At 37.9% G+C, this 14,854-nt stretch overlaps 1 protein-coding gene across 24 annotated transcripts in view; it reads left to right on the top strand.

The window, feature by feature from the left end:
* The window catches only part of kiaa1217 (KIAA1217 ortholog), a 126,743-nt gene that overhangs the window by 97,935 nt on the left and 13,954 nt on the right, over positions 1–14,854 (top strand). For 21 of the 24 annotated variants that reach the window (XM_008396763.3, XM_081601695.1, XM_081601693.1 and 18 more), the window contains 6 exons: positions 451–544; positions 5,049–5,881; positions 7,754–7,858; positions 8,303–8,352; positions 10,425–10,567; positions 10,722–10,897. In XM_008396763.3, the coding sequence (XP_008394985.1) occupies positions 451–544; positions 5,049–5,881; positions 7,754–7,858; positions 8,303–8,352; positions 10,425–10,567; positions 10,722–10,897 (1,401 nt within the window). The remainder of the gene's footprint in view (positions 1–450; positions 545–5,048; positions 5,882–7,753; positions 7,859–8,302; positions 8,353–10,424; positions 10,568–10,721; positions 10,898–14,854) is intronic. The other 3 variants (XM_081601687.1, XM_081601690.1, XM_081601689.1) reach the window with 3 other exon arrangements.

The following is a 14,854-nucleotide window of genomic DNA, read 5'->3' as shown; positions in this document are numbered from 1 at the left end:
TCTTGGCATTAACTAGAAAAGTACATCAAAATGCTGGAGATTCTCTGTGCAGAGATAAAAGCAGAAACCAAATGCGCCGAGACATAATAAACTTTGCCCTCTGCCTCCGCCGAGATCCCGCTCAAGTGAAGTGTGTACTTTGTGACTAATCCTTTATCAAGGTTGTAAAAAATTGTCTCGTGATGCCTTAAGGTTGGTACAAGGTACAACACACTTAGAATGAGATCAGCACAAAGGAAATAACAGGTCCGCTTGACACATCTCAGAAAACTATTAGTGGATATTTTTGTTAGAGAAAATGTCACTTGACGAAGGACTGTCAAACCCTCTGTCAGAGTATGTGCCGTTGGCTGAGCACTTAAAGAGATCTAGGTTGAGGCAAGACCGGCCGCACTCCGACGGGGATATCTGGGCCGCCTTCCTACCAACCAACACCTCCTTCCCTTACAGGAACATCACAGATCACTCTTGCCTCAAGGTGTACCACAAGGATCCAGCTCAGGCTTTCAGTCATGGACCTCGGCCTGCCAACGGCGATGCCAGGGTGAGTACGTCTCTTTTGTCCCAGCAGCTCAGGGGAGATGAATAGATCTGGTGCAATAAAAAAAAGCAGGCTTTCCCTCTAGTTCTTAAACTCACATCCTGTTTGCAGTTGAGGGAAGGAATGTCCCCCTGGCTCTTGTTAATCTGTCTACGGGGGGGTTCTTTTTGTTCTCCCAGAGACCTTGCCTTATACGCTCTAGTGAAACTTTTTAGGGGACAATCCAACTCCTTTCCTCGGACTATTTCCCGTACTCATTTCTTATCCCAATGTAAGCCTTAATCTCTTTCTCGGTTTCTAATTCTGCTGTTTATTTCCTGCTGATTTTGCAAAACCTAAGCCCAAAAACCTATTTCCTCAAATGTTCCTCGTCAATCTGTCCCTCTGTAATCCTTATGGCTCTTTATCTCTTTATCTTGTTATTTCCTGCCTTCAACAGATTTGCTGTTGTTTCACTGGCAATATTTCTTTAGCATTATCCATAAACTTGTTGCCACAAACCAGGCCTTGTGTATCATACTGTTTTACAGAAATTTGTGAAAAAAAATAAGATTGATAGCAAACTATGTATGGGACAGTGTTGGTTTTGTAGATCTGAATTTAGTTGGTAGTATAAGTTTTAAGTAAAAATATAAAAAATATTAAATGTATGAATTAATAAATACAAGTTGCATTGACAATTTTTTATCAGTACCTACAAGATAGTAAAACACACCATAGAAAATACTTATTAAATGCAGAAATAAAAAAAAAAGAAATAAGAAAAAGAAATACTTAAATTTGTTAAGGAATTAAATTATGTCAAACTTTGTGCAGTTTCTAGCACAGAGGCAGCATTGCAGAAGAGTGTTGTTGTCCTCAATAGTTCTGTCATTGTTTAACAAACCAGCAGTTGACATAAACTTTGAGGGTTGCGTAAGGCTGTGTGGTACTAGAGATGAAGTATAACCAAAGGAATTACTCTGTTGACATTTTACCCATTAATCCAAACCAATGTTGCTCTTTCTCAATAACGTCATTGTTGCAAGTTTGAACACTAAAACAAAACCACAATAAAAAATTTATTGTGGGACCAATAAATGTTTCTGTTAAGATTTGAAATGACAAATGATGTGGAAATGCTACAGAAAAACTATGAAATGATTGGTCCTTGTATTGGTGCCAATTTATAATATTACAGGCGCAAATCCAATTCTTATGAAGATCAAGAGTAGATCAAGTCTTTGCAAATATACTGTTGCACTGCCCTGTGCCGCTCTGCTTATTGCCCATTGGTTATTGTTGGGGCTTTAGTACCAACTAAATGCCATCAGATCTGTCTACCCAATTACTTCTACAACCACAACAACTTGTGTTGTTACTTAATGTCAATTTAACTTAAGCCTGTGAAGCACTTGCAGAGCATTACTTGGGTATCAACTTTGTTTTGTTGCTGGTGAAATAGCAATATAATGCTTCATAATCACTGGTGCAAACTGCCTAGCAATAGGGGAAATTTAGTAATACTATTTGAAGACGAAAAACCAAATATTTTAAGATGCTAATACTTATTTAGATCACCTACTACTAAGCAGTTTACAAAACAAACAAGATTTTACAGACTTCTGTTGTCACCAGTAGCCTATGTCAGAGAGTTTTGTTATGTACACTGAAAAAATACGCTTTGTAAACAGAACGTTCATTATTGCCCAACTTCTGTTTTCAATGATAATATTGAAATGATAAATGACTCGCATTATGTAACATTATTTCCAAACTCTAATCACCTTCTAACATCATTAGTTATTTACACATTTACACACAGTGCACCCATCCAGTGAAGCTTCTCTAAATGTTTACACTCTACTGCTTTTCCACCACAGCTCAGCTCTTTATCTGTTTAGCTTGGCGTCCTGTGACTCTCTGCAGTTTGTGAATCAGTGTAGAAACCTTATCCAATGCTGACACGGCAAGAGACTGAAGCAGCTCTGTGTACACAAACCAAATAGGCAACCCGCGCTACCAGAGGCTTAAGACCACAGTGGAAAAATAAGTCTGGGTGTTGGAGTTAGCTGTTTTCAACAGGACCCCTCGCATCAGTCTAATCTGTTTGCCCGTGTGCTTATTTTTCAAGTCGCTGCCTTGTTTTTTAATTTTATCTCAAAGCAGAAACTCATCCTTATTTTACAACAAAAATTGTGTATTTTAGGGCTATTTTTAGATGTTTTGTTTGGTAGTTTAGGGCTCTAGCGTCTGCTTGGGATTGCCCAAGAATGGCTTAATCCTTTCCGATTAAGACTCTGTTAGAATAGGAATTAGTTTTTGCATCTGTGTACCAACATTTAGAGAAAGTCAAGATATTTTTCTTTATCAAGGTGTAAACTTTCAGTCTAAGAGGTTGTTTGGGTTTTAATGTGGTCTGCAGATCTGTGATATATCACCCTCATGATACTTTATGCAGGCTGTGCGAACTTTCTCTGAAAGTATGTTTTTCTTTTCATTTGTTGTCACAGCCAAGCATGAACTCTTTGTTACAGTACACTTTCAGGAGTTGTTTTCCTCAAGTTCACGAAGCACACTCACTTTTGCACACGCAAGAGTCACACCCACGTCATTGTTTTCTTCCCTACGATGATCTGTCTCGGCGTGTTTGAATAAAACAGACAAAAACAACACTGCACAAAAAGGTGCTCAATGAAAAACTGTCCCTGAAGTGTTTGAGAACTTCCACCAGGGCTTTTGACACATCTTGGCTTCTAGGTGTAACCTCTGAGTCATGCCTTGATGAAACAATAGCTTGTTTGTTTGACAGGAAGGAAAATGGAGTGGATCCAGATCTGCATGCGACAGCTTCCTTCGCAGTGTTATCATACAAAGCATATCGCAAATCTTGAGGTTTTATTACTGTCTGTGCACTCGATATTAGTCTTGCTGGTTAATTACTTCTTGTCAAAAACTAATTATCTCAATCTAGTAATACAGAGAACGTTGTTACTTTTTTGTTCAGTATGTACTAAGGTATATATTTGCAGCTGCAGGTTGTGAGCTAAAGTGGCTAAAAGGTTGAACTTTTCAACTTTTCTTGATTGAAACAAAATATGCACTCCAGAACTCACGTAAACAAATTCTCATTGTAGTGAATACATTTATTCACATTAGTGGGAGTAATCCACACATTGTGCCCAGCTAAACAAAGGGATATTGTGTTCAAACTGTTTTTTTAGATTGTTGATTAGATCACATCTCGTGGTCTACTACAAAACCCAGATGTTCATCTTGATTCCAATTATTAGTTTTGCTAACCAAACCTCAAAGGTAATTTCCTCAAAAGTAATTATAGGAATCTGGTGTCATTTTTACTACATAACCCATTAATGTTTCTTTAAGGTAGTTGGGCTAAAGATAAATCACAATGATTAGCTGACTGGTTAAACAGACATTGTTTGACAGATCTTGTTGTAAATTTACCAACCGCAGACTAGCCCCGGGGGTTCATTTTTAAGAAAACCACAATTTTATCTCTAGCAAAGTGAGTTCCCTTAAAGCTATAGGTAATTATCAGTACCTATATGCATAAAAAATAATGAACACAAAAGCTTTAGCAGTAAAAATGTCAGAAAGTACCCAGACAGTGGTCGAAGGCAGAAACAAACATCTACGCTTGGGTAGTAGTCAAGGACAAAGGCCCACACTTGGCTAGGCTAAGCAAGCAGCCAAAGATGAAAAGATGAAGACAAAAGTCTAGGCTAAGATATATATAACTGTCTTTTCAAATATTCAAATAAAGAAATACAAAGAAGCACCTCTGTACAAACCTTTAGCATCTTGGCTTATTGTTTACTAAACACGGTGGGTTGTCAGTTTCTTTGTTTGAATTTGACAAAGTTTTTTTTACATATAATTGTAACAGTCAGCAGACTATCTTTCAGATTTTCAGTGGCTATTAAATACTTTGTACAGCTTTGTACAAAAATGCTGTTTTAAGCTTGCACATCTGTTAAGAGGGTCTGACATTGGTGTATTTGGACACATTAGTTTAGCCTATAGTGCATAAGGCTTTGCTGTCAAATACACCAGAAAAATATGATTAAACAGCTTTTAATATATTTAATAAATACTAAATAAACAGTAAAGGCACTCAATGGAAAGACTGAGTCTAAGGAAATAGTAAATGACAAATAAAAACACATAGGCTAGGCTAAGCTTGAAAGACTATTGGGCAAAGATAAAGGGCTAGGCTAGTAATACTATTGTCTTTCTAGACATTAAAACAAGGAAATGCAGAAAAGTAGTTTTGCATTGCAATCTACTATCAATAATAGCTGAACAAATAAAACCCATATCTTATTCACCTTTTTTACTAGTTGCTAATAAATGTCCATCCAAAGATTAACATTTATACCACCTTTGTTTGCTCTTATTGGCTTAATTTCTTACTCTCCAGATATGAAACAGAATCGCTGTATTCGACAGGTTCTGTAAAGAGTCTTTTACATGAAACAATAATAATGTTTTGGGATTTTTCCAGATGCACAGCGAGATGGCACATGTCACTCGTGATGGTCAGCACCCTCTAAGACATCCACCTATGGGTCCTCCATCACACCATCCCCTGCAGGGAGCACTCCCACCTACTCCCCACTCCATGCCACCATCCCCCTCCCGAATCCCATTTGGCCCACGTCAGAACTCTGTCCCTGGAAACGCCACTATCCCAAGGGACCGGATGTCTAATGTCAATCCTTCAACCCGGTCCGTCTCTCCTTGTCCCAGCGCTATACTGGAGAGACGGGATGTGAAGCCAGATCAAGACTTGGGTGGGAAAAGCCACACTCTAACCAGAGGGAATGAGGGGTTGTATGCAGATCCATATCTGCTCCAAGAGGGACGAATCACCATGACTGCAGGTCCTGGGCAGCACAGCAGCCCTGGACTTGATGGTCCAGAACATGGCATGGGGGGATTTCACCGTGCCTCCATCCGCTCTACAAGCTCTTTTGGTGGGCCCAGTCCAACAGACTCTGTGGATCACTCTCCTTTGTATAGGCAGAAGTCTCGAAACAGTCAGTTGCCTACTTTGGGTTCCAAGACTCCTCCTCCGTCCCCTCACAGGATGACTGAGGTACGGATGATTGATGTCCACGGCATGCCCCCTCATGGTGTACCACCTCATGGTGTTCCACCTCATGCTGTCCCGCCTCATGGTGTTTCCCTGGAGAGAGGCTCACCAGTGCGCCAGTCCTTCAGGAAGGAAGAAGTTGCAGGGGCCAAGCCCAGGAACAGCATGGGATCTCCTGTGGTCCCAGACCCTCAGGGTCACCCTCAAGGACCCACTCCAGCTCCAAATGACCAGGAGACACGGTAAGCAACTGAATGCTGGATGTTGTAGTCATTTGGCATGGGATTGTTTGTATTAGGATTAAAGCATAGCATGAGAGCATGTACTAATTCTGCATCACAGTTTTACTTTCACCATAAGCTACTGAGCTCCTGTGACTGGCCATGTCTCTAATTCATCACCCACAACTAAAGCCAAATATAACCTGTGTTCTCACTGTTCTTTAAGGTCTAAAAATTAGGTCATGCAGACTAATTCATTTGTGTATACCAACATCAGTTCAAAACTTTACAGTTTTTTACCATCGGCACCAATTCTGGAGTTAATGTGCCCAGTGCTAACGATGAAACTAGACAGTCTCTCAAATTACAAATATATCCCGTGTGAACATACTCTCATCAACAATCATTCGGCTAGGTCTGCAAAGTTATTCTAGTACCTGGGTTGGATCTTTATTGCTGTATGTACAGATGAAAGTTCTAGAGGCTTCTCTTCCATGGTGTCTGCAAGAACTTTATGCATCTGGAAAATCCAGAAAAATATTGACCTGGCTTTACTCGCTCTGTCAGCCAAACAAAGATCAGAGATGACCACCTGGGAGACTTTAAAACTTTCATTAGGAATGCTCTATAAATATTTAAAATGAGCAGAGGAATTTGGTTGGAAAGAACTAAAGTTAACCTTTAAAACAAACTTTGTTGAGCTGCCTTCATGTTTATTCGTGTGCGATATTCTGCGTGAGGCTGTAATTAGGACTTGACTGTGTGTCCATCTATTTTCCAAAGTAGCCACAACCACAGTTGACCTTTTGTCCTTAACTTGCCTCACATTCTTCTTAAGATAAACACTCAGAGCAGAAGATAAAGTTGCTCACTTTTCCAAGCACAAACAATCTCATTGTATACTTTTGTGTTCCTTCTTCTGGTGTTATTATTTTCAGTTTTCATTTTTATTCTGTTTTTGATGGCTACCACAGTCGTTTTGTTTAAAGAGAGTAAAACAGATACTGTTTTTACCCTGTCTATTAATCTTTTTTTTGGGGGGGGGGCGGGATGCTAACTATGTTTTGGTGTCGTAAATGAAAAGTAGTGTTCTTACTTATTAAGTTGATTTGGATTTAATAACACTTATTAAATGCAAAATGTGTATGTGTATAAATACTGTATTTTTTTGTTTTTATAGAAAAATATACACCATCACTAAAAGAAAGATTGTAAAACAAAATCTGGAATATTTTATGATATCATGTCAGCTACAAGCTACAATCAGATGTTTCAATCAAATGTTTGTGACTTTGCAAGTGATTTTTTAAAGTGTATTAAGGATTAGGGATTGCTTTCACATATTAAATTATTATTTATTGCAAAATATTATTTATAATTCCATCCTTTTGTTTGTTATTTACCTGTTTAGGGTTATAGATGAGGGTTGGATCCTATCCCAGCAGTTGCTTTGTCAGAGGTGTGAGTTCACCGTGGGGAGAGTGTCAGCTAGTCATAGGGCAACACAAAGACACACAGTCTACTTGAGTCTAAAAATAATAAAGAAAGAATTTCCACTATGTTGCTAGTATTTCACTTTCTTTATTTTATTTAATTTTTTTACTGACTCACCAAAAACAGAAGACATAAGCAGTAATATTTACTCCCGGTTATTCGCAAGTCAATTTAATTTAAAAAACAATCAATGTTCAGTAAGCAATAAAACCCAACAAACTGTTGTGTTAACCCTTGTGCGTGCGAGGACTGAGGCAAACGTAGAGGACTGTGGCAAATGATACAAGTTTTACGTGTGTGGGGTCGGTTGGACTCCATTTCTAGACACAAGGGTTAAGAGCGTTCGTAATGTGTTAGCGCAAGATTTAACATCAGCAGCATTTTCTAATGTTTCTGCAGAGAGCGAATGAAGGTTATGGAGCAACAGATTACCAGCTTGACTGGTCTTGTTCATCATGTACTTTTAAAGGCTCCAAACTCTAGTGGCAACAAGGAGTCTCAAAGGTAAGCAAGCCTCTTATAGAAGAGAGTGAGATCCGAGAGAAAGTAAAAATGATTAGTGGTTCAATAAAGGAAAGGAAGGATCAATGATCTGAGGAAATAATCAAAAGTGAAAGTGACTCGACTGATTTGAAAGTTGTTCTCTATGTATTGACTTTGTTTATGGTTTTGGCTGTATTTTAGACTCTTTGCATTATGATCCTCTGTTTTAATGTGTACTTTAAAATTAGAGTGCAGTCTATGTGAATGCAGTCATTTTACACGTTTCTATGAATGTCATTAAGCTTAACATCATTAACACCACCTTTACCTCTGGTTTAACTTCTCATACTTTGTTAATGTCTTCATCATTACTAATATTTACCCTGTAAACTTTTTTTCAATAGTTTTTTTGTGTGTGTGTGTGTGTCAAAATCCTGCTCTAATGGGTTATTTTTCTGCCTGCAGCGAGAGAACACCAAATACTTCATCTCCAGCTCACAGCGCACCTAGTTCAGGTTAGTATTACTGTAATGCCCCTTAAACTTCTTTTTTTCTAAATCTGTTCTATCTTTTAATGCCAAAATATCTTGTGCAGACAAGACCACACATTGGCATCTGTCAACAGGCTGCAATGAGTAGAGTGTGGTGGGAGTGAAAAAGAAACACAAAGTCAGGCTTCTTTTGCTTGTCATCAGCTTATATTTCCTCACAATACATCCAGTTTAATATGAAGTAAGAGGCAAGAGACAGCAGAGCTCACTCCAACCCCTCAAAGCTCTTCTTAAAACAAGATGCTGTTAGTTTCTAAGCCTGCCAAGATGATTCAGTGATCCAATCTATGCTCTGCAGCCCCCCTGCCACCTGATCTGGGTTGAAAGAAAGATTCACAAATGCCACCGCCAGTGGCAGAGGAAAACATGGCACTGTTTGTGTGCTTGAAAAGTTTATCAGAAGACAAAAACTTTCCTGTGACTGTTTGTCGCAGTTTTTAAAAAAAAGCATCTGAAATAGTATCAGTTTGTTTTTTTTGAATAAACATAACAACACGCCGAGAATAAAACACAGTACTGAATGTGTCCTTTTTAGATGCGAGTTATTTCTCGGAGCCAAACAAAAGCAACAGTTTGAATTGTAACTTGTATTTCAGGTCATGGCATCTATCAGGTGGACACGTGAAAAATGTTAAGGATTATGCAGATTACTGTTTCTTTTTTTTACAGCCTCACGGTCTGTTTCTCCTGATGACAGGTTTCTGAAGTTAATAGATTGAGTATGCAAAATAGCTAACTTTGATATAAAGGTTTTCAAGTGATGATTACTCTGATTTCCTATTAAATGAGCAATTTCCATTTGCAATGCAACCAAATTTGGAAGGATGATTCAACACATACTTGGCTGTTCAGTCTTGAGTCAGTAGTCTTGATTCTCTGTAGGTCATTTGCAGCTCTTCAAAGTACCTTACCCCTAATAAAATGATAGCCAAAAGAATAATAAAGTGGCATACATTTTGATGCAATTCCATACATACAAATTATCATATTAGCAACATATTGCCACCGTCTATTGACTACAGTTATGCCCAGCTGTGGGTTATTTTGTTAAATTTAGAATTTTATTTGTGCAATATTTAGATTAACAATCTGATTTATTCAGCAGACACTTAACAGCAGAAAACACAACATATTATATATATATATATATATATATATATATATATATATATATATATATATATATATATATATATATATATATATATATTCTAAATTGCCATCTAAAACCTTCTGTTCAACAACTGTGAATTTTGCCAAACCCTGACGGGACTTAACTTGGAACCACGTGCTTGGGGCAGAGGAGACACAGCTTTTCAGCAACAAATACTCTAGGTGTGACTAATGTGAAATAAAGAATGAGATGTGGAAAACTCCTGAAGCAGGGGAGGATCTGTCATGCTGCAGGTCTGTTTCTCTTCCAAAAGCCCCAGGAATCTTCTTTGAATGAATGCTATTATGAACTAAAATAGAACATTTTAATACCAATATTCCAGAGTCTGCTAGTAAATTGAAAATGGGTCCTCACTGGCTCTCTCAACAAGATAATGATCCAAGACAATTGGCCAAATTACCCAGAAATGGTTTACCAGACACTTAATAACTGTTCTTCAATGACTATTAAAGTCCTCAGGCATAAATCCAATAGAAAACCTGTAGAGCTGAGCTAAAAAAAAGAAAAAAGAGCATAAGAAAGTATACAGGATTCTAAGTGATCTATATGGTCCAAGCTGTGTGAAATGCCCAAGTTGCCTTTCTGGGAAAAGCGGGTTGCACAAAGTGTTAATAGCAGGGGTGCTAGTACTTGGTGTATATATGGTTTCATGTCAAACAGATTATATATAATATTCATACAAGCTAACATATTTAAATGGTTTCAGCTTCCCTTTTATTTCCGGGAAAATATTAAAGAAAAATCCATACGTTGTCGACTGTGTGGTTTATTGGTGCATTTGTGCTCACTTTAAAAGCTAAAAGCTTTGCCGGAAATTATGAAAATGTTTATAAAGTATATACTTTTTTTTTCTTTGCCCCAGCAGGTGGATCTACTACCTTGGCTCCTAAAACCAATTCAGCCCCACCAGACAAGAACTTATCTCCACTCAAAGTGAATCTCATGCAGTTCAGAAAGAATGTTTCTGACCTCAGGATACAACTTCATCAGATGAGACAGCTGCAGGCAAGTACTCCATCTCCTTTTTACCTGATCTGTACTTGTTCTGGTTAAATTTCAGACTAGAACTTGTTTACACACATCTGAGCATACTCGCATCTTTAAGGCTCCAGGCCGGAGTCCTCTGATATCTTGTTTTACTGTGTACATCCCCCTCCAGGTCCAGAACCAGGAGGTTTTACGGGTGCAGCTGAAGCGGGCAGAGCAGGAAATTGGTATTAAACTCACAGAGGCCATGCGGCGGGCGGAAGACCCTGTCCAGAGGCAGAGAGCTCTGGTAGAGGAGGACAGGCATAAGTACTTGGGTCTGGAGGAGCGTGTTCTTGTACAGCTCAGGTAAGGCTAGAAAATTAAACACAATTCACATTTTAATTTCTGCTAAGGTTTACATGTTATTTTACGGCGTATTAGATGGATCAAATAAAATATTTGCACATTTTTTTACTTAATTTTTTGGCTATATGAGAACGTGTTCAGCTTTGAAAAAGACTACTTCATGTCATTAAAATATTGCATGTTTAATATTGCAGATCAAGTATAAAGAAAATAATTCACAACACATATATTTTGCTCCTTTAAGTAAGAAAAAGGACCTAAAGTACTTTTAACTTGTTGCTTTTGACCCACTGTCACTGTGAGACACATTTGAACACAACTGGTTTATGCGTCAGAATGACCCAAATCTAAATCTAATTAAGAATCTGTGGCAAGAATATTGTTGTTTTTCTTGTTTGTAATTGCAGCAAAAGATAGTTCTATAAAGTCACAATGCTTTTCAGGTTTTATTTATTTTTTTACTTTAATCTCGTGTATCATTTTCCTTTCTCTTCACAGTTCTCCCTACTTTATATTGTTCACATAAAATCCCATTTAAATTCATTGAAGTTTTTAGTTGTAACTTGGTAAAATGCGCCCAGTAGTTTTGCACCACACCATCTCACTGACATGCTGCACTTTCATAAACCAGTCAGGATGCTTCGCTCAGCAAATCAGCTACTTCTAGAAATCTCAAAGATTAGGTTAAAAACCAGAGGTGACTGAGCCTTTGGGAAAACACCCTCCAGGTTTTAGAACAGCCTGCTATGTACCCATTAGATCTGCTGTATTTTGCTATTTTTAAATCTTCTCTAAAAATATTTGTGTCATTGTGTTTTTAAATGTTTGAGCCCCTGCGTTACCATGTTTTAAGGTGCACAGCTAAAATCATGTGCTAAACAAGAGCGACAGATACTTTTGCCTTCTGGAGGCTTTTTTTTTTTTTTTTTTGCATAGTGTATCTAATTTTAAATTCCTTTATGGAAGTCATTAAGAGCACATCCTCAGAGCCAAAGCTGAATCATCCTTGGATGGCACAGAAGTGCATTAGCATACTGGGCAAGGTAATACTATCTTTCAGACAGCATCTTTTTCAAGGGTCACATCAAAATTTCAGCAAGATAATCTCAAACCAATCCCTGAAAACCTGGAAAAGCACAAATCTATGATAGAATGTGAATGTGCCGAAGTAGCTGAGCTGCTGTCCTGTCAGCCGTTCAAAATGCAGTAACCAAAATTTGCCTTCAGCTCCTAAAACATGTTTAAAAAAAATAAACTGATGCAACACAATGAGAACCCTACCACATTATAAACTTTTAGAAGTGCCTTGGTAAATAGCAGTTCAAAATAAGCCCAAATTAAACACACACAAGTTGCGTTGTGTCTGCATCAAAGGCTTTTACGAGTCTTCAAGCAGAGAGCAGACACACCCGTGCAGCTCCAGTCAGTGCTGCTCCACTTGTAGGAAATCCCCCAGAAGGTTTCATCCTCCTCAGCTCACCTGAGCCATTCAGTCTTGTCCTCTTAAACAAACCACACCCTCAAAACCCTCTGCAGCTCAGGTTTTTACAAGCAAGCTGTGCCTGCGCTTCTGAGGCTGCAAAGAACAATAGGGTAATTACTGACTACCCTGCTCTTATTTTAATTCACTTGCCTTGTCATGCCAACAGGAATCCCTAATTAAATCCTTTTTATTTGGATGCGTTTGCAATGCAAGGACAAAAAGTTCTGTATTTAATCAGCACAGAGCCTTTCAAACGTATTCATTGCTTTTGAACATTTCCACATTTTATTATGTTACATCTACAAATCGCAATGTAATTTGTTGGGAATTTTTTTGTCACATAATCTTAATGCAGAAGGAAATTTTTGTTTTTTTTCTTATAAATATTCAAGGCAACCAAAACACCTTGTAGTAACTAGTCCACTTGTGACATGGCGATCCACCTAAATTGACAGATGTGGCAAGCAGAGCAATAATCAGAATAGCAGCCGAAAGGCCTGTGGTTACCCTGGAGGGGCTTCTTAAATTGGGGCAAAACCAATAAGTAGTGGAGAATTCAGCCCTTATTTATAAAAATATATAATTTTAAAAAATGACATTTTGCTGTTTGGCAAAACAGTTTATAAGGTAACATATATAGAGAGAGAAAGTGGAAAAAATACGTCCTTTTGAGTCAGTTGTGCAAATATTTTCTTTTATCATAATTTCATATCTTTAGTGTGCCAGTGTGTAATTCCATTAACCAGTCAATTTGATGGTGTTACTTAGAAATTTTACTACAGAAGGACAAAGAGTCATTCCATGCAGCATGGAGTCCTAACATGGATCTGGTCCACGCAGATATATTACAATTACTGTCTTTTAGTAATCTTGTATAATATTTTTCTTCAGTGATCAACTGCAGCAGCAGGGCAGCTTGCACTGCTGTGATTTTTGCTTCCCTATTTAGTAGAAAACTGATCAACATTTTCCTGCATTCATTCATACCACAGTAGACTGAGTTTTGTGAGATTCACAATTTTGTATTTGGGAAGTGTATTTTGATTAACCAACAGAACACCATCACTGGGCTGTTCATGTTCGTGACGCAAATTTTTAAACAGATGGCGATGGTTTCACATTTCAATGCTACAAATTCAGGAGCTTAACCGGCATTTATGAGTTCCACTGAAACATCAATGTCTCAAATGAACCTCTTTGGATAATTATTTTATCTAGCATTAATTATACCATCATATCGATTATTTTGACCACCATAGTCTGATCAAATTAAACCAAAATTAGACTTTTTTCCTACATGCATAAAACTGTGGCTGCAAACCAACCTGAATACAAAACATCTATTGTGACACTTGGTGGCACCAGCCCCATGCTGTACGGATGCTATTCTTTAGCAGGGACAGGGTAGCCAGTCAAAGTTAATGGGAAGTTGGATGTAATTAAATACACAGAGAAATCCTGCTAGAGGCTGTAAAAGCCTTGTGACAAGGGTTTTCAGTTGACCAGGACAAAGACCCCTAAACAAACAATGAAACAGTTCCGATCAAAGCCCCGCCGTGAGTTGGTATTGCCCAGTGAAATTCAAGACCTAAATCCAATTGAGAATCATTGGCAGGGCTAAAAAATGCTGTTTATATATTCTCTCCATCCAGTCTGACTGGGCTTAAGCTATTATTGCAATAAAATGGACAAATATTTAGTCTTTTTGTAAAAGGTGGTTTTACAAGGTGTTGACTTAGGGTTTTAAACCCATTTGCACACTGTGCTTTTCAGTTTTCTATGTCCAATTTAACTTTCACTTCACATTTTATGTAGTACTTTATTTTGATGTGTCAGGAAAAAATTTTTAAATAAAACCCTTCACGGTTTTGGTTGCTATTTGAAAAATTGGGGAAAAAGTTCAATAGGTGTATATTTATCTTATATATTTTGTTTATTTACTACACTTTCTATCACTGGACTTACAGTGCCTTGAGAAAGTATTTTGAAGGGCAATGTAAGTTCAATGATAGCAGTTTATAATTTCTTAAAATAGAACCTGGCAGAAGGACCGGATGGGTTGTCACGCCAATTGTAGGTTAGCAAACGTGACTTCTGTCACTCTAAATATGGTGTGGCAATTAGGACTATTTTGCTTCAGGGTTAGTCAGAAGCTGCAGTTTGAAAAGATTAGAATCTCACTTTTTACTTATTTGTCTCTTAAAAGGTTTTAAAAATAATGCAATGGGTCCTGTAAAAAAATAACTCAAAATGTTGCCAGTGTAATAATTACAGTTTACAGGAGAAGGGTTAAAGCAAGAAGAAAGAGAAAACTTTTAGGCACATCGTGGCAAAACCTTGATACAAAAGAGAAATCTGTTTTCCCAGCTACAATTTCCATGACTCCTCTCACCAGCTGGCCTTGGCATAGCCTTGCATTCAACTCACTGTTCCCATTGGGGAGCTCCATAAAAGGCTGTATCTCAAGGGTACGT

This window comes from Poecilia reticulata, chromosome 20, assembly GCF_904066995.2.
Source record: "Poecilia reticulata chromosome 20, P_reticulata-male-v2, whole genome shotgun sequence".
NCBI lineage: Eukaryota > Metazoa > Chordata > Actinopteri > Cyprinodontiformes > Poeciliidae > Poecilia > Poecilia reticulata.
The sequence above is the reverse complement of the archived record's forward strand: the minus strand, read 5'-3'. Positions and strand labels throughout refer to the sequence as shown.